We start from the raw sequence: 20742 nt of genomic DNA on the forward strand, positions 1-20742 counted from the left end.
AAACAATCACGGCTAGTAATATAATTTTTCATCTAACATTGTTAACACAAAGAAGTTGTTTATTTTTTATACAGTAAATGTGCATGTGCATTCACGGCTTGTAATATAATTTTTCATATAACGTTACTATCGTAAATGAATTATTAGTTTTTTATATATCTTTCAGCTATGTATTAGAGATAGCACGTTTTTTATTTGGCAAATTAATCATGTTCTGCTTCTAAAATGGAATATTTTTAGCAATCATTAAAAAGTGGCCACATTTTATAAATTAATTTAAAACTTTGCTTACTTTGACTAGTTTCAATGAGTACTTGGAACTTCAAACTTTTGAATGAATTAATTTATCACTCTCATTTCGTATTAAATAGAAGTTAATTTTTATTTTGATATAAGAGAGGAGTCTTAGAAAATTTATTTGTAGTGAAGCACAAAGCTATACAATGGGCTATCAGTGCTGTACTCACCACGAGTATCGATACCCGAGTTTTAGTATTGTAAATCCGCAGACATACCTCTGAGCCACTCTTAGAAAAGCAAAAATATAATTTTTTCTCATTTTTTATCTGCTCTTCGGTTTCAAAAGTAAGCTTAGCCAAATTCAGTCCAAAATTAAATGTTCAGCACAGTTGTTTTATTCGGTTCACTTGTACCCGTCCTTGATTTAAAGGAAACTAGAGGGGTTGCATAGAAAAGCATTTACTTTGATATCTGAATTACTGTTTATTTAACAGTCGTGTTTGTTTGCCTTAGTGTTTCATATTAACTCGAAAGCGAGATAAAAAAGGCCAGAAGCTACAGAGTTATTGGAGAGACTTCACGACCCACCATTTAATCTTTGTAGTAAGAAGAAGCCATGTCGACTTGTTGTGGATGTAAGTTTCGTGAACATTTCAACTTTTACAAACGCTAAATATATGTATTGTTTAAGTTGATATTGTCATTATTTGATTAAATATATTATTATAAGGTTGTTAAAATACGTGAATTGTTTAAGCTGATATTGTCATTATTTGGTTAAATATAATATTATAAGGTTGTTAAAATACGTGAATTGTTTAAGCTGATGTTCTAATTATTTGGTTAAATATAATATTATAAGGTTGTTAAAATATATGCATTGTTTAAGCTGATATTGTCATTATTTGGTTAAATATAATATTATAAGGTTGTTAAAATGCATGCATTGTTTAAGCTGATATTGTCATTATTTGGTTAAATATAATATTATAAGGTTGTTAAAATATATGCATTGTTTAAGCTGATATTGTCATTATTTGGTTAAATATAATATTATAAGGTTGTTAAAATGCATGCATTGTTTAAGCTGATATTGTCATTATTTGGTTAAATATAATATTATAAGGTTGTTAAAATATATGCATTTTTTAAGCTGATGTTGTCATTATTTGGTTAAATATAATATTATAGGAATGTTAATATGCCCCACGGCCATACTTCTGTTTCGGGAGTCTTTTGTCAAGAAATTGTCGCTAGGATACCGCGTTAATTAACTGTGCTTTGTCTGTGATAAAACTCATCCACAACAACTAGTTATTATTATTATGAAATTCAAGATTGATTTTTTTTTATCTTTAAATAACAGACTTTTTTCGTTAATTATATAAACTGAGTATTCTACAGAGCTTTGAGATGTAATATTGCAAGCAAAACACAGAAAATAATTTAGATATTGTCTACCTATATAGTTACCACTTAATTAAAAAATGGTCAGATTAAATATATATCGATTACTCTCTTTTCTGTGTAAATCATTATATATTTATCCGGAGAAACTACAAACTGTCCAACAAAGGCAGGTAAAGAACAAATATAATACAATTTATTCTAAACCTTTAAAGATTCTAAAGGAAAACGAGCAGTTATTGTGTTTTCGTCACCTGTGTTCAGGTGAAACTTCAAAATCTTAAGCTAAGAAAGCAAATATTATAAACTATGTAACTGTATTGAAATATGTAATGATAAACATTAATTATACATTTGTGGCGGTTACTATAAACTTTTATTCAACTGAAAACAAAAAACAACCATGATGTGACCAGATCAATACGCAGATATTTTTTGTAATTTCAGCCACTAATTACCGAGCTGTAGCTGAATGGGTAAATGCCGCCAGGGGGAACATCCCTCAAAATGCCGTCCAAGGTGGTTACGATGGGAGAGACATAATCTATATTGGACGCGCTCATCAACAAGGAGAAGTTGTTCCTGGAAAGGTCGTACCAAGTCATGGATGTTGCTACATTCCTTGGAGCGGGATGGAACACTCCCACAAAGATTATCAGGTACACTTTCAATGGAAATGAGCCTCAATCTCTTCTTTAACGTTGTTTTCTGTGACTATATCTGTCTTCTTCTTCGTTACGCATAAAGAATCGTGCCATTAAAATACCCATGAAGTAGTCTTTTGTTCTATTTACATTTTCATTTAATATTTTTCCTTACTATTTATAATATTTTAGTTATCTTCGCGGCTATTTGAGACTAATAATTTCTTTGTACATAAATGGCCCATTTTCATTCTTTTCAAATCGAAACATTACTAGCTTGTATTCATGGCTTGTGATTGATTATCTACAGGTGCTAGTAAACCGAAACGGCAGTATTTTGGAGTGGCACAACATGTCCAACGGGTTAACACCCACTGGAGCTATCCAGGGTGGCAGGACTAACACTGGAGAACCCCTTTTCATTGGCAGAGTCGATTATAACGGAACCAAAACCGTGGGAAAGGTCCACCCTAGTCACGGAGTGTTGTACATCTCCTTTGGTGGAAAGGAAATCTCCCATAGCAACTACGAAGTGCTTGTGGCAAAATATTTACAACTGTAAGACTCGCTGTTCTGTTGCCATGACAACTGTGCATCAGTTCTAAATGTCATTCAGTGTTTCTTTATCTTATCAACAACTAAGCCCAAAAAGAGAGAGAGTCGCGTCGAATACATTTGACCTTTGTTTGTATACTATTCATACAGTGTGGTAGAAAGTCTGGCCCGAATATCAGTCAGCTGAAACTTTTCTAATAAAGCATTTTTTCTTACTTAAAAGGTTTCTGTGTTTTTGTTTTAGCGGTTCCTGAGCGGTTCATAGAATGGCTCCGAGTTGTTTTTTTTCAAGTACAGATTTTAGCTCATAGCTCTGTCATCTCTTGACCGATTTGAGATATAATTACAGTTTTAGACTCTGGAGGCCAAACCCTTTCGATTGATGTATTTGACCACACCCAAGATTAATTTACTCTTATCGTGTCTAAAAGAATTTCAGTTTGAGGGTAGGCTGGTAGAAATCCTGATGAGTAATAAAATTGAATCGGGTATACGCGCGCCCCACGCTTGGTATTTTTTGGCGCACAAAAATGTAGCAAATAAAATGGGAAAAAGATATCATAGATTAATTTACTCTAATCCTGCCTAAAAGAATTTAAAGTGCCACGGCCATTGGAGATCCCCTCGAGTTTTTCTTTCAACACTTGATGTTAGCATCAGTGGAGCTGTACTCAATTGTTTCGATGGTAGGCTTAACGGAGGTGATCTGGTTTGACGTCAACTTATACAACTGTGTCCTTATCTTGGTAGAATTCTTTAATTAATGAACAGTCCTGAGTCTGAATTAGGTTATTACTATAGATGTATAATCGTGTTCAATCAGGTTGAAAGAAAGTTAGATTTATGTCACTAGTGGACACACAGCAGATTTACACCCCCCCCCTCATAACTCAACGACACGTCTGAAGGCTTATAACGCTGAACATCTGGTTTCGACACCCGTGGTGAGCACAGCACAAATAGCACATTCTGTAACTTTGTGCTTAACAATAAACAGAGGTAGCAAACATATAAAACACCAAAATACTGCAAACTAAGAACTTGGATGAGAATAAAGAATAGTTATTTAAAGTTTAAAACTTTTATTACATGATGATGTAGTAAGAATAAGGCACTAGTGACAATTGAAATTAATCTTGTAATTTTTTTCTCTCAAAGTATCTGTATTTTGGCAAGAACATACCTTTTCTGGTAAATGCATATTCATGTTACTGTAGACCAGTCATCATCGCAGTATGTTACAAAGAAATCGTTTAAAATGACCTCTTGACCTTCTACGTTTAGAACTCCCCAAAGGTTCCCTGATACTCTCATATTACAATAGTTGTGCTTCGTTTCTCCCCGCCCCCTTTCTCGGATGATATAAATGAAGCCTGAGATTCAGGTTTGTTTTGAATTTCACGCAAGCTACACGAGGGCTATGTGCGCTACTTCCCAGCTTGCCCCTGAAGAAGAAAGGTCCACCTTTCGAAAGCGCTCGGGTTATGGAGTTTTTATCATTTTATATTAAGACTTATTGAACCTACGTATTTTTTCTGACATTGTGAATGTTTTGGGTTTCTTCTAAATTATGTTTTAGGTTTCTTCTGAATGGTGTTTTGGGTTTCTTCTGAATGGTGTTTTAGGGTTCTTCTAAATGGTGTTTTAGGGTTTTCTAAATTTTGTTTTTGGTTTCTTCTAAATGGTGTTTTAGGTTTCTTCTAAATGGTGTTTTTGGTTTCTTCTAAATGGTGTTTTAGGTTTCTTCTAAATGGTGTTTTAGGTTTCTTCTAAATGGTGTTTTAGGGTTTCTTCTAAATTTTGTTTTAGGGTTTCTTCTAAATTTTGTTTTAGGATTTCTTCTAAATGGTGTTTTAGGGTTTCTTCTAAATGGTGTTTTAGGGTTTCTTCTAAATGGTGTTTTCAAGATTTTCTGGAACTAGAAATAAATTCAGTAATCACGACGTAAGTTTCACTACTTTATTTGCTTATCTTCACACAATTATCAATATAGCAAGCACTTATGAAAACATCAGATCCGGGTTATTGAAAAATCGATCCGAACTTCTAATATTGTCCAACAGATCATTAGTTTAAGAATACGAGAGCGAGTTATTTTGAGCATCAGATATACTGTGGTGAACACGATAGTGAGACAGTAGGTTATCCGGTCGGTTAAAAGTTCTGAAGCAAAGAGCACATTCGCTGATTGGTGCCCCCTTGTGCTTGTATCGTCGGTGTCTACTGAGACTTGACGAGAACGTAAACCTAGCTTGACAGACGTAACACACAAACTTTCCTTCTGAAATAAACACGGAAGTTACGGTTATTATTGATATATTTATTCCTCACCTTAATCCGAACACATATCTAACCTTCTTATCTTATTTTGTATGAAAAAGTGAACCCCAATAAAATACTTTTAGGAATACAACAACGGTTATGGTTGATTCTCGTCTTTCACAAAACTGTATTCAAATTTCGAATTCGGTAACTATTGGGTGTTATAAACCCGCGATATCCTGTTAACCTCAAACCAGGCACACCTTACGTAAAGAAAGCATACAGTCACTAAGTCGTTCCGTAACACTAAGAACGTAACACGACGACGAGAATAACATCAACAGAGTTTCGTTCAACTACTTCAATACACGCGTTAGCAAACGGTTTCTCGCGTGAGGTGAGCCTAATTCTTCAAATTTTATTTATTTTTTCTGCAACTTGTATTTATAGGTTTTAAATATAACAAACACAGAAATAATGTGGCATGAAAAAATAAATAAAATTCGCAACTAGAATCTGCAGAATTAGGCTCACGTCACAGCATTTCATTTTTGTTTGAAGTTTATGTTATCTTTCAAATTTATAGAATCCGTTAATATTATGCCCCTTTTAGTTTAATAAGTGATGTATTATTTAAATAGGTTTTAAATGTTTAATTAAGCATTTGTTTTTACAATAAAATCACTAAATTAAATTTTGTTTTGTAAACCAATAATTAGGATATCAAAGTGTTTTATACCTTTTTTTTTCTATGCATCAATTTCACCTTGGAAAGAAATGACTCATTAGGCTTAATTCACAAATTACATCTGGATTTGTTGACTTAACAACAGATAAGCTGAACTTTTCCACCGCCAGGGAAACACTGTATGGACTTTGTTTGGGTTTTTTAAAATGTGATATCACATACAACTGAGAAACAAGTACGCAATAAAATAAATAATTTTATTTAAAAAAATCCTAGGTAGTGCATATTAATAAGCAAGTTTTAGAAATAAATTGAGGAATAATTATTTTAATATTTCTTATAATCTGAAAGCAATCATACGTGAAATATTTCAAGCAATTATTTAAAAAAAGATGATAAAGGACAACCCCCAAATGTATTTCTGTATCTATACGGCTGTTTACCTATAAACGTAACGGCGAAAATGAGTAAAAAAAAAGTTGCTGAAATGACTCACTGGATTTTATAATTAACAAAAAAAATCTATGATTGGTAACTTTGTGCTATAATTGTCAGAACTGTACATTTCTAAACTACTTGAACGAACCGATAGTATCGAGTTAAATGAATTTGATACTGAATACTAATGATAATACACTTCACCAATGAAGGTACGCTTGACATTGATTAACCATTGACAGTTTACATTAGCAAACCAATGAAAGTCCAACTGACATTAGTAAACCAATGCTAAACTAATACTAACAATCAATTTTCACAACACAGGTATAGAAAAATTATTATAATGAGCTTGCAAGATAAATACAAAATGCTTGTTTAAAATTTTTTTATATAAATTTCAAATTAAAGTTCTTTCTTACAGATGAATGTTTAGTGATGAAAAGTGTAATAAGATTACTTTTCTACAAAGTGAAAGGTACACTTTGAATGTGGCAAGAAAACATTGGGAAAAATTTGAAAAGTAGTCTTGAAACTACAATTAAACTTAATTACAGGGTTAAACAAAATCCAAACATAGAAAAATTAATGAAATGATTCTTTAGTTAAAGAAGATGGTTAAAACTACACCCATTAGGCTTAACAATCCTTGAACAACCAAAATAAAATTAACTGACGAATAGTATTTCACAACATTACATAATGAATAAATTACATTCTCTAATGAGGAAAATGGTGGAAGACAAAGATTACATGAAAACGTTTTCTACTTCGTTAGATGATTTCTTTCATCATTTTTTTCTCCGTGTTGCTGGAAATTTGCTACAAACATCTAAAGTCTAGAAAAATAAAATGAATTATAAATTAACATATGATGGATATATAATATCAAATCTTTAAAACTATAATTTCATCATATTAAATTCTTTACGGAGGACAAGAAATTTCGAATATAAACTGAAACAATAAAAAATAAATTAAACACAAAAACTGTCATAGTCTGAGAAAATTTAAGTTCCTTCTCTATTAAATGTAGAAGTGTTATCCAATAACACTTGACTATTCGTGTTTGAGCCTCAGTTTTTTTGGTAGAAATTCAATGAAAAATACTTCACAATTTATACTGTACCTTCTCATTCTGCTCCTATGATAAGTTTGGTACATTTGCTCAAACATTTCTAGTGTCTTACCTGAAACTCGGAATAGCGTAGGTACTTAGCCATAAAATATTATAATTGTCTAGTCCTCGTACAACCACAAAATTTGTTTCATAATCTCACAAAAGATATGTTTTTCTACAAACTGTAACGACCTGGAGTTGTTATACAAAAAAGTTGTCTATTTTCTATAAAACCAAACTTGATGGAAAAAAAACCTCTGAACTCCATTATTTCTCCAAAACTCTAGACAGTTAGAGGACCACAGATCACCCAAGTATTTCTTACTCTAAAGCTACTGTTCCCAAAAAGAATTCTTGGAGTCATTTTGTAAGTGTGGCTTTGTGGCTCTCATCCAGATGATCAAACATGAATAGAAATTAACTTCCGAGAACACATTACTCACCTGTTGTGACTTGTAACAACCAAATACACTAGTAACCTGCAACATCAAAAATTATTTACAATTACATTAGAAGTTAGCACACGTGAAATAATACGCATACACCACAGTTGTCAGAAAGATTGTAAACAGTTTATTAATACGAAACAGTTATAAGGAGACTGTAAACAGCATAATGATAAACAACAGATGTAAGGGAGACTATAAACAGCATAATGATAAACAACAGATGTATGGGAGATTGTAAACAGTTTAGTAATAAACAACAGATGTATGGGAGATTGTAAACAGTTTAGTAATAAACAACAGATGTATGAGAGATTGTAAACAGCTTAGCAATAAACAACAGATGTAAGGGAGATTGTAAACAGTTTATTAATACGAAACAGTTGTAAGGAGACTGTAAACAGCATAATGATAAACAACAGATGTATGGAAGACTGTAAACAGTTTAGTAATAAACAACAGATGTATGGGAGATTGTAAACAGTTTAGTAATAAACAACAAATGTATGGGAGATTGTAAACAGTTTAGTAATAAACAACAGATGTAAAGGAGACTGTAAACAGTTTAGTAATAAACAACAGATGTATGGGAGATTGTAAACAGTTTAGTAATAAACAACAGATGTATGGGAGATTGTAAACAGCTTAGCAATAAACAACAGATGTAAGGGAGACTGTAAACAGTTTAGTAATAAACAACAGATGTATGGGAGACTGTAAACAGCTTAGCAATAAACAACAGATGTAAAGGAGACTGTAAACAGTTTAGTAATAAACAACAGATGTATGGGAGATTGTAAACAGTTTAGTAATAAACAACAGATGTATGGGAGATTGTAAACAGTTTAGTAATAAACAACAGATGTATGAGAGATTGTAAACAGCTTAGCAATAAACAACAGATGTAAAGAAGACTGTAAACAGTTTAGTAATAAACAACAGATGTATGGGAGATTGTAAACAGCTTAGTAATAAACAACAGATGTAAAGGAGACTGTAAACAGTTTAGTAATAAACAACAGATGTATGGGAGATTGTAAACAGTTTAGTAATAAACAACAGATGTAAAGAAGACTGTAAACAGTTTAGTAATAAACAACAGATGTAAAGGAGACTGTAAACAGTTTAGTAATAAACAACAGATGTAAAGGAGACTGTAAACAGTTTAGTAATAAACAACAGATGTAAAGGAGACTGTAAACAGTTTAGTAATAAACAACAGATGTAAAGGAGATAGTTTTAATATGTGGTACACTATTTTTATACATCCATTATAAAGTTTGCAAGATGATATGGCTGCTGTGTAAAATCAACTGTTACTGGAATGTTTTATTTAAACAAAAATAGTATATGAATTGTGATTTATTGTTTTACTGTTATTTAACAATATGCACCATGTAAAACAACACAGGATTTATGAAGACACTGACACTTCTGCAGACAAATATTATATGAAACTGATAGATTTGAAAATTAAAAAACATTATATAGCATTTCTACAGTCATTTTGATTAATAAACAAGACACTATTTAAAAATTATTGATTTTATAAAACAGAAATCTCAAGTAACCAGTTATCACATAACAACTTTTCCAAAAGTAGAAGATTAATATAACAAGTCAAAACTCGTGTTTTTTTTAGATAGAGTAGAAAAAAAAAAGTTGCATTCAAACAAATAAATACCAGTTTTATTTTAGCAATTAAACAGTTTCATATTTAATACATATTTTCATTTTTTATTTCCAGTTCAATCTACATCAATCTCGATGTATATTTACTCCTATATAACTAAAAAAATAGGCTTAGCAAGATGCCATTACGACAAGAAAATTGTTTCTTATATGTATTAACTTCTGCTATCTCCATCTGAAGGATCCGCTACAAAACAAAGAAGAGTGATTATACTGGCCATCATGGATATCGAAACCAGAAATTTTAATGTTGGAAGCCTGCAGACTTGTCAACTAAGCCTTTGGGAGGCTTAGGAACACTGAGAATAGTGAAATCCTGTGAGAAACACTTGAAAGACCTTAAAAACATGTTCATAATGACCTATGAATGGCATAAAAGTAGCCTCTTCTGAACCTATAAAAAAACGATAAAAATTATTTAAAGTATACAGGAAATTAAATCATTTTACTAGTTTTTATACACCTATAATTTATATAATTCAAACTAATACTGCATACAATTTTAAAACATAAAATGGAAACATCAAACATGTTATAAAAATGTTATCAGGTGAATAACCTGACTAATTGTACTTCAAAATAACAGGTTTCACATGTATATTAGAGAAAAACACACTCAGAAAAGTTTGTGTGGAGAGAATTGTGAATCAATGAGTAAATATCATCAGATTCAAAATACACTAAATCTACCTTCCTAATTCTAGACTTGTATCAAATAAATAAATATGTATTTAGATAATGCAGAAACTAATAATGTCTTGTTTTTAATTCTTTTCAGTTTCTTAAATTGCTATAAAAATTTCCATGTAAAAAAATTAAGTAAATTAAAAATATTCTTGAAGAAAATAAAAAGCTTCTTAAGTATCTATTAAATAAAATTAATTTGTTACTGGCACTATTTTAACGGATGGGATGTCAAAGTGTGCATGCCCTGACTTTGTACAGGGTGCCATTCAACATGATATTATGTATTTGATGGCAGAGTTATCAACACATCGTGTTACCTTACACTGCTGTTTTTGTAACAGTTCTCGTTAGAGTAGAGAAAATACCAAACACGATACATGGGAATAAAACTGACCAAACACAATACAGGGGAATAAAACTGACCAAACACAATACAGGGGAATAAAACTGACCAAACACAATACACGGTAATAAAACTGACCAAACACAATACAGGGGAATAAAACTGACCAAACACAATACAGGGGAATAAAACTGACCAAACACAATACACGGGAATAAAACTGACCAAACACAATACACGGGAATAAAACTAATCAAACACAATATACGGGAATAAAACTAATCAAACACAATATACGGGAATAAAACTGACCAAACACAATACACGGGAATAAAACTGACCAAACACAATACACGGGAATAAAACTGACCAAACACAATACACGGGAATAAAACTGACCAAACACAATACACGGGAATAAAACTGACCAAACACAATACACGGAAATAAAACTGACCAAACACAATACACGGGAATAAAACTGACCAAACACAATACACGGGAATAAAACTGACCAAACACAATACACGGGAATAAAACTGACCAAACACAATACACGGGAATAAAATTAATCAAACACAATACATGGGAATAAAACTGACCAAACACAATACATGGGAATAAAACTGACCAAACACAATACATGAGAATAAAACTAATCAAACACAATACATGGGAATAAAACTAATCAAACACAATACACGGGAATAAAACTAATCAAACACAATACACAGGAATAAAACTAATCAAACACAATACACGGGAATAAAACTGACCAAACACAATACATGGTAATAAAACTAATCAAACACAATACACGGGAATAAAACTAATCAAACACAATACACGAGAATAAAACTGCTTTAGCGAATGAAATGACTATGCGACACTTTTAAGAATACAGATGATATAATTATATTACCAGATGGCAAAAAAGGTGACTGTTAAAGAGAAACACAAATGTAACAATATTTAAGCACACACACACAAAATTATACCACATAAGAACAAATGTGCTTAAATATAAAAACTAATTTTTTTTTCTACATTCTAAATTTTGGTGTCCGAGTTGACCAGTTTTGGAAGTAATAAGATAAAGTTTTTAATCAAAATATCACAGTAGTTTAGAGCTATAAAATATAATTTAGAAGCAAATTAACAAATGTAAAAAAAAGGTATAAATTTGTAAGGAAAAAAAAAATATATATATATATATATATCTGTTACTGGAAATAATTATGAAACACTAATGAAAAATGGGTGTAAAAGGCAAATACTATGGGAATGCTACCCCTTCATCCTGTGTAAATAAACTGCACCAAAGTAAAACCACATTTGATAGTTTACAAAGTCAATCGAACAACTTTACTGAACTGCGAGGGAGTGAAAGAGGACAATATTACACCGATAAACGTTATAGAAACAAGGTGTAATACTCTGCGTAAAGCAAAACACTTTTTTCTTGTATTGTCTGTAATCATCTTTTGTATCATTAACATGTTTACCTTATAGTTGCTATCCATTAATCGTTGTTTGTGGCTCCTGTATATGCATCATTTGGGTGTTTCCATAGTTATTTCCATTACTGTACATATATATATATATATATATATATGCAAACTCAACAATATACTAGAATTTCTCATTAAGCTTTAACATTCGCTAATTTTCTTTCCATATTTTCTTCAGCTCTTATGGTCTGTCTCTCCCTGTTCTTCACTAGAAAAAACAGATAACACAATACAAGTTTAACAACTGTCACAGTTTCTTAAAGTTCCTGAAAACATAATGCCTTCATACTACCCATTACTGTGCAATTACACTCAGTACGTTTCACTGTCTTCACTACAGTTTTCACACTTGAGCGTTTAGCCTCGCATAATTAAAACAACCTATTACTTTAGAAATTAAGTATTCATTCTGTTTCTTTATTAGCACCATGAGTAAACAGGCAAGAAAATGATTTGATCATGAACTATTCATTGCAAGCTTTTTCATTATTTGTTTTGAAACTGAAATTAGGATTAGTCTTAATCAATAAACAACAGACAATCTTCTCACTCGAAACATAATGTAACCCTTAATAATCTAGGTTAAATGGTCATCAGAAAATGGAAGTGGATCCTTTTCTGGCCAAGGTGAAACTCCAGGCAATGCGATCTGGTACAGTAAACTCTACAGTAGGCTGACACATTCCAAGGATGAGACATCTGTGGTGTTTAAAGAGATTGAGATCCTGTGATGGGTGTGTTTTGAATCCACTTACCTCTATGGGATGCAAATGGAAACAATACATACTGGCAACACCAACTAGCAATGAAAAAATATGACAATCAAATGACAACATTGAATTGTTTGCAATGAAAAGTTTGCTATGACAATAACTACAATAAAATTTCACCTCTCCTGTACATTGATTTTCATTTATCTAAGCTGCACAAAAATTTATGTTCTTACTAATATTTTTCAAGATACTACACTTTTTTAAGAACAACTAATATATTTTCATAAAAAATGTAAATGTTTCATTTGAATACTCTATGCCCAAGCAAGAATTTACTTGGAATATTAAACAGAATCTAACTGACGGAACTCATCTAACTGAACATTAAGCATATTTAATTTTATTCCAAATATACAAAAACAAGTCCATACGATTCTACCCTACACCACTTTGAGCTTAAAATAAGACACCTTATGATTCCAGAACATGAAGGCAACTTAGTAGCCCTGGAAACATTCATTATGTGAACAGAATTACAACATTCTTTGAGACAGCATGTAAAGCTACAAATATTGACTCCAAGAAGCAACTTCCAAAACCTAAAATTTATTTTTATCCACAGTCAAAAGAGAAAAGAAAGATATATGTATCTCACACTTCTTTGAAATATTACCTTCTGTTACATGCTACAACAACATGCTTCTGTAATACATGTATCCAAAAGACCACAAGTACTTCACCAGAAAATTCCCAGGTCCTCAAGGAAAACCTTAATGGCTTCTGCAACAAAACAATTATCCTACACCCAACTAACAGTACACAGTGTTACTGATTTCATAAAGATCACCTTTTTTAAATGTAAGTTTTGTATTGTTGCTTGTTATTTTGTTAATAATAAAATAAAAGCCATGTTCAGAACATAAAATGAAAAATCAATGTATCAAACTGAGATCCGAGATTGTTTCCAATCTAGCATATTTTTCTAGTAAAATTATTAATTATTGTTTGAAGAATTACAAACTAATTATGCAACAGTTATGACTGAATTATTTCTTAACGTTAGTACCTTGAAGTTTTTCAGTATTGCAAATATTTAACTGGTAAACCTCAGGAAACATATACATTTGCCATCAATTTATATTAAATGTGAATGAAAATAGATGAGTGGCTGGAATGTCTTATTACAAATGGAACTAAGCAACAACAACTGGAGGTTAATGAAAGACAGTTGACTCAGCAACATGATGAGAAATATCCTTCGGATGTGTTATCACCAACCTGACTGGAGAAAAAGAAACAGTTAACAGGAGAAGACGTAGGAGACTATAGCACTCTTATAATATACAATGTAAATGACATTCCAAAACAGGTGTTTTTTTCATTGAGAACAGGATTAATACTCATATGAATGTACATGTTCAATTCAAGTTAACTAAACAAAGATGGTGAATTCATGGATAGTAGACAAAACTGGATAGCTATAAACAGTTTTTTGAAATGAATAAAGGTAAGTGTGAAAACCAAAACTAAACTAATTTAATATTCTGTGATACAAATTGCCACATAAATTAAAACTAAAAGTTCTACTGAGTTTATGGATTGACACAAAGTTTATGACATATCTAGCGGAGCTACATAAAAGTCAAAGCTCTCGTTTTAAGTTGATGACGACAGTTTATGATATCTGATAGCGATACATTACATTCATATTTTTTACTTTCCAAGTTTAATACAATTTATTCTTGCCACCATGTAAAGTTTTTTTTTGTTTGTTTGTTTTCTATTTTCATGCACTGGAGTGGAATTTGGAATTGGTAGCATATTTAGTGACTTTACATATGTGTAAAAACATGAGAAAAACTACTTAACTAGTTACTTATAATTATGTCATAGTTTCATACTTTCTGACCTGATTTAGTGATTATACCATACGAAAGGACTTAGCCAAATAAGGGTAAATCTTCTTGGTGAAGTCAACTACCATATGAAAATACTTCTTAAGTTAAAAGTTTAATATTTTATAAATATTCCTAGTTCCTAAACCCATCACTGTCATGCCACCTGGATTCATAAATTTTTAAACTATATTAAACCTAACGCTATATCTAACCAATGATACCTCAGTCACTACAGGCTACAATTCTCAACTAGTATCACAGTTTTTCGTATCTGCAAATGAAATCGCCACCTACACCGTAGTTGGTAATATTTTTATCTTTATCCAGAATATTTAAAAAACATTGATAAATATGCAAATATATTTAGTTACTCATTATATGGAAAGTTTTATTTTATTTGATAAAATAAACATGTTAAATCAATGAAAAATAAATTCTAAAATAATGGGAAAATTAATCTGTGAAAAAATGTTTTTTTAAATATAAAACTAATTATTGGAAAGACTGATTAATGATCTAATAAACGACTTGGTTGTAACTTACTAGAAAAAAATGTCATAATTAAATTTATTTATTATGTTGCTTTATTATAGGGCTAGTTTACAATAAACTTTCAATGGTTGAAGATAAAATGTGTTATTTGCAAATCTGGAACGTCAGGAGCTCGTGATGAACATGTAATCACTGGAAGTACATCAGAATGTTTGTTTTACAGCGCAAAGCTCCAGAATGGGCTATCTGCACTCTCTCCACCACAGGTAATCGAACCTTGCAATTTACAGCTGTCTGTTTGTGGTTGTTCAAGTTGTTAAAAAGTGCCTTACTAACACGCGTTAACCCTTTAGCTCAATCGGCAAATCAGTCATCTCACGTCCAAAGGTTCTTGCGATCGTTACCGAACCAAAAAAAATAATAGTAATACACTTGAAATTACACAAACTGACAGCCTATTGTTATTTCTCTTGTGGACTGCTTGACGTATAAGTAAATCCTTATAAAATGAAAGAAAAATAATGAAAAATATGAAATATAACACACAGGCGTCACCAGGTACGTAAAAAAATTGGGGGTCGGGCCTATAGGTGGGCGCGGAAATTTTCGGCGTTTCTGTACGATATTGATCATGGTTTTCTATTCTCATTTTTCAAGACATCATTTTGGGTATTCGGGCACTGTCATATAGAATCGGGGCATGGACACCGGGTACTAGTGCCTAGCGATGCCTCTGATATAACATCTTAATACATACTCTGACTCCATCTTACTTTAAAGTACTGTGGTATTCGGGTTCGCTGACGCAAGAGACGAACTCAAAACTACTAAACGAAGAATAAATTGAACTTGGACAGTAAAGGAACACAGGTGTAATTTGAAATATTAAATTCTTTACTGATAACACAGTATTATGTGCTACCGAAACTGGCCAAGATTTTTCATATGTATAACTATCACCTGGTTGCTAGGACTGTAGAGAGTTACAAGGGACCAAAAGAAGAAGCAAAATGAAGAGCGAGAACATTTCTATTTTTTCCTGTTAGGTATTTAGTTTTAATGTATAAACCCAGGGATACCCAGATATCAAGCACCCCTCTTCATCCTGCTCATGGTTTATAGGAAATACGAAATAACTACATGAAGAAAAAAAAGAACTTTAGCAAAATAAAAACCTTACTAAAGTATCCCATAACTCGACGGGTTTCATACTTCAACCAATACGTTACACGCAATCTTAAGCCTAATCAGTTGTACAAGTTTTATATCACCTGTATAAATAAGCTACTTTCCTAGAAGTCCATATTGAAACGTGTATAAGGTAGCTTGAAACTTAAGAAAAAAGGATTCATTGTAATGACTGAAATATTCATAATTTTTATCCTTTAACAACTAGTATAGAATATATCTTTAGTCAAACATATTCGGGACATTTTTTCTAAATTTTTGTTAAAGTGTTCTGTGTGCATTATGACGTCATTGTAAACCGAATATTGAAAGATCGTAAACACTTACTAATCCTTTTACTCAGATAAAGTTGCATACGCCAACTGCTAGAAACCATGGCCATCAAAATGGTTGTCCTTAGATCCAATGCTCTCCCAAGTTCAGATTCTAAATTGATATAAAAATCATAACAAATCGTTGATAAAATTAAGCCCAAAAAATGGAATAATTTAAAAATTCTGGCTATTTCAGCAAACTTTCTGGGGTTGAATACGTTTATTAGTTAGCATCGGTATTACCTCCCATTAGCGAACCCCTCATTTAGGTTAATGATGTTTTCTAATCTCCGTCTTTTGAGGCCAGAACCATATTCCAGCGCTGAGCTGTAGTAGTATTACTCTTTTGTAGGCCCGGTGGTTAGAGCACTCGACTCGCAATCTGCGGGTTCGGATCCCGTCCCACCAAACATGATCGCCTTTTCAGCCGTGGGGGCGTTATAATGTGACGGTCAATCCCACTATTCGTCAGTAAAAGAGTAGCCCAAGAGTTGGCGGTGGGTGGTGATGACTAGCTGCCTTCTCTCTAGTCTTACACTGCTAAATTAGGGATGGCTAGCGCAGATAGCCTTCGTGTAGCTTTACGCGAAATTCGAAACTAACTAGTTCTTTTGTAAGTAGTAGTTACAAGTTTAGGCAATTACCTTTCTGATTACTGTAATTTGCTCTATAGATCATTTATTTATTCATGAAAGTAAATGCAACTGGTAATTTACAGTTGCTTTTGTGTGTATATATATATATATACACACATTTGTATGTGCATGACTGCCCACTTTATATATATACTGTTATGTCTCTGTTCGTTTGTTAATTTCCGGTATAAATTCTTCCAGAGGAACTTCAGCGATACAAGTCCTTTTTTTAAACTAAAACTAGTTTATTCTTTTTCGATACAACTTTGCAATACAAAAGATTTTCCACAGTCACTTTAAAGTTAATTACTTTTATAAACACACGCTATAATTCACAACGATTCACGCACTTTACTTACGATTTGACTCGACTATCTGTCTCTATATCTCCCTATCTGCAATTATATCTCCGCTTTATTTGCCGGGCTTACATACTAAAACAGAGGTCACCTGGAAAAGACTAGAGTTGCCAAGAAAAGTCATTATCCTTCTAGAAACTCGTATCACTTTGGAGGGAGTCTGTGTCAATTTTGGCTCAGATGCTTTTACAATTTGGAATAAGTTAGAAGTTTTTCTCCCCTATAAATGTTATTTGAAATAGTCAGTAACGTATGTAATGTTAGATTTATGATATATCGCATTTTAAACAGTTTGTCTTAATTTCTTGTGATAGACATTTTTTTTTACTTTGTCTTGTGTATACGTCTTACAGGCTCATCTCAACCCCAGCAGTCAGTATGGCCAATCGGTTTGGTAAAAAAACCGTTATATAATGACAATTTTAGTTGTTCATTTGGGTTTTTTCTTTTGCTGCTTGAACTCGGAATCATTCTGTGCAGTAAATTTCCTACACTAGCATTTTGTGAGTTTTAAACGTATTTGTCTGACATTAGTGTGCCTGAATACTACCGACTAGTTAAAAGTAACATTTAATACATTGCAAACAGATGTGGAAATGCCAGTGAAAGAGCTGTTAGTCTACTTCAATAGTTGGCCGATACGACCTCCTATAGTATGCAAGTACACCACGAACTTTTTTGTCTTTATGATGTAGAAACTGATGAAGTTTTTAATTTAGCTTGAAAATATACAGTTTTTCATATAGTCCAAAAAACAGACGGGTTTGTTCTAGCTACCTTTGTTGTTCTCTAGAGATAATACCTGGCCTGCCTATGGTGCCACTTCCTTTCAATTATTGACATCTTAACCAATTGACTGCTCTAGCTACTGGTCAAACAGATAATCCCAACCATAAAGTTTAGGAGTGTGGTATTCTTAAGTTAACTGATTTCTGCAAAAAGTGTTAGATAGGTCTATTTTATAATGTAAAGATTGGCAGGGTAAATTATGAAGTAAGTCTGAATTTAACTAAATTGAGCATTAAGCACTCAAATAGAGAGATTGGGCACAAATTGTGATGGAAAATGAACAACATTTACTTCAAAACACGGAATGTATCATTGCAATCGTCCCTGAACTCGCTATCTACTGGATTGATGAATGGATCAATGATTATACTTCCCCCAAGACATCTTTCTGTCGACCAACACACTTGAGATACCAGATGTAACTATGTAAATACAGTGCACCTTACTAAATAGAAGGTGTCAAATTTACCCATAGCAATTAATACTACCTGTGTTACTGTAAAGGTAAAGTCTCTTTTTTTCAACATGGGGTGCACACAACTTCTGGATGCCATCTGTTCTGACTTCTTGATCTTGTTGCACAATGTGCAGTGTTACAGCAACTTTTTTCAAGCGATGCTCATAATACAAAGTATGCACAAATTTGTGTGATTATGACTTGGTCATTTTGCAGCTTGTACAGTAACTTGATTTAAAATTCAATGACTGGACTTATAGTATTCCTGATAAAACAGAGCAGTCGTTTTATCCCTGAGGAGAGTTCATCTCAAAGGTTATATTAAATACTTGTACAATTTGGAATGAATTAGTGATTGTTTCTACCCTGTAAATGTCATTTGGAGCAAACAGCGATGCAACATTAAAATATGAAATACTGCATTCTTAACAGCTTGTCTTAATCTTGCACATCCTAGAGAACTTTCATTGTCTTTGTTCTTTGCGAATATTTTAAAGGCTACATCTCTTATTTGGTTGTTTAATGTTTTTCCATGAAGAAGTGTGCGTGTAATAACATTAAAATTACACCATATTCGTCACATCTATTTCCAACGACGTGTTTCACTCAATAGCAGAGCGCATCAGGCAAACCTGAGATGCAACATAATGATGGCAGGAATGCTGTTTATATAAGCTATTTGTCACAATGATATTTTTTTATGGTGTGACGGACCTTTTCTAGCAAAAGGAATTTTGTGATAAAAAAAAGGTTAACTATGGATCTGAGGTATCATGGTTCATTCCCCTTTACCACCACGAGGTCGTAAGTGCATTATAAGAGAAATATTTTGGCTCCGTGCTGTTACCTACAGTTACATTTGGTGGAATCAAAATAGGGAGTTGTAGTTTGTGTAAATAATGTCTATGATATCTCCAGCCTTACTTTTTTTTAAAAATCCCTCTTTGCAAGTTTTTAAATCCCCAATTTTTTATATCTTGTTTTTTTTATACTCAACTATGGGCAAAGAATTACTTGATACGGTAGATAACCTTATATATTGTAATAAACGTAGCTAGTTGCTACGGTTCATGGTGATTTACTGTAGCTATTAATTGCATTAGTCCCAGGTGTAAATATTAAATTGCAGCTGTGGTATGTCATCGAGATTTGTTTGAGAATATATTGAACACTTAAGTTTCTATGTAACTAAATTCTCTATTTATAATGCTTAGCAATAGGTAAATATATGCTTATACTGAGACACAACTCTCACATCAGGCTATCTTCCGTGTTGGCGTTGTAAATCCGTAGTCTTACCACTGTCCTAACGAAAAAGAAATTTACCAGGAGAAAAGCAACCTTTTCAAATTAATCGTGTACGTCTAATATATTGCATTAAATAAACCTTCGTGCCTTTTAGAGTAATTATTCTACGAATGTATAATAAAATTTAATATTTTGTGTATTAATATTTTTACTACTCCACTTCATACATAATACAGGGGATGGCTCCTTAAAGGTACAAAGAATACAGTATTCTACGTGTTACAGGCATCTAATGTTCATCTATCATTGGCTAGTAATTCTTGTTTCACCCTGTATTCAAGCTTTTTAATAGAACACCAAATATTTGTAAGAAAGTTAATTTCGAGTGGTAACAATAATATCGTTTATGTAACTTTATGTTTTCTAGCTTGTGTAAAATATAGAAGAAACAAATCACCTTTTCTTAACACCCTTCCCATTACTTTAATTAATATTCTAAAAAAGGTTTAGACTCAATATACCAAGCAGTTTTTGTTGCAGGCTGGCAAGAGAATAATAATTACAAACTGGCCATTGTACGCAGATTTTATTTATTTTGCAAGTCTAACATGTTTGT

General features: G+C 32.2%; 2 protein-coding genes across 11 annotated transcripts in view; one reads left to right on the forward strand and one right to left on the reverse strand.

Moving 5' to 3' along the window:
• The window catches only part of LOC106464121 (natterin-4-like), a 7603-nt gene extending 4535 nt beyond the window's left edge, over positions 1-3068 (forward strand). The window contains exons 2-4 of the mRNA XM_013924234.2: positions 754-875; positions 2095-2306; positions 2602-3068. Of these exons, the coding sequence (XP_013779688.1) occupies positions 857-875; positions 2095-2306; positions 2602-2853 (483 nt within the window). The 5' untranslated portion in view covers positions 754-856 and the 3' untranslated portion in view covers positions 2854-3068. The remainder of the gene's footprint in view (positions 1-753; positions 876-2094; positions 2307-2601) is intronic.
• A 1723-nt stretch (positions 3069-4791) lies between these two features.
• Positions 4792-20742, reverse strand: part of LOC106464122 (protein tramtrack, alpha isoform-like) — a 27115-nt gene continuing 11164 nt past the window's right edge. The window contains exons 5-7 of one of the 10 annotated variants that reach the window (XR_002611644.1): positions 12028-12241; positions 6988-7073; positions 4986-5124 (exon numbers count right to left, since the gene is read on the reverse strand). Coding sequence is in view for 6 of the 10 variants with exons in the window: in XM_013924235.2 (XP_013779689.1) it covers positions 4919-5127 (209 nt within the window). In the remaining 4 variants the exon portion in view is untranslated. Of the gene's footprint in view, positions 5128-6949; positions 7074-7904; positions 9887-11760; positions 12242-17749; positions 17761-18039; positions 18093-20742 lie in introns of those variants that run through there. The other 9 variants (XR_002611645.1, XR_002611646.1, XR_002611643.1 and 6 more) reach the window with 9 other exon arrangements.

Source organism: Limulus polyphemus, unplaced genomic scaffold (assembly GCF_000517525.1).
Source record: "Limulus polyphemus unplaced genomic scaffold, Limulus_polyphemus-2.1.2 Scaffold1565, whole genome shotgun sequence".
NCBI lineage: Eukaryota > Metazoa > Arthropoda > Merostomata > Xiphosura > Limulidae > Limulus > Limulus polyphemus.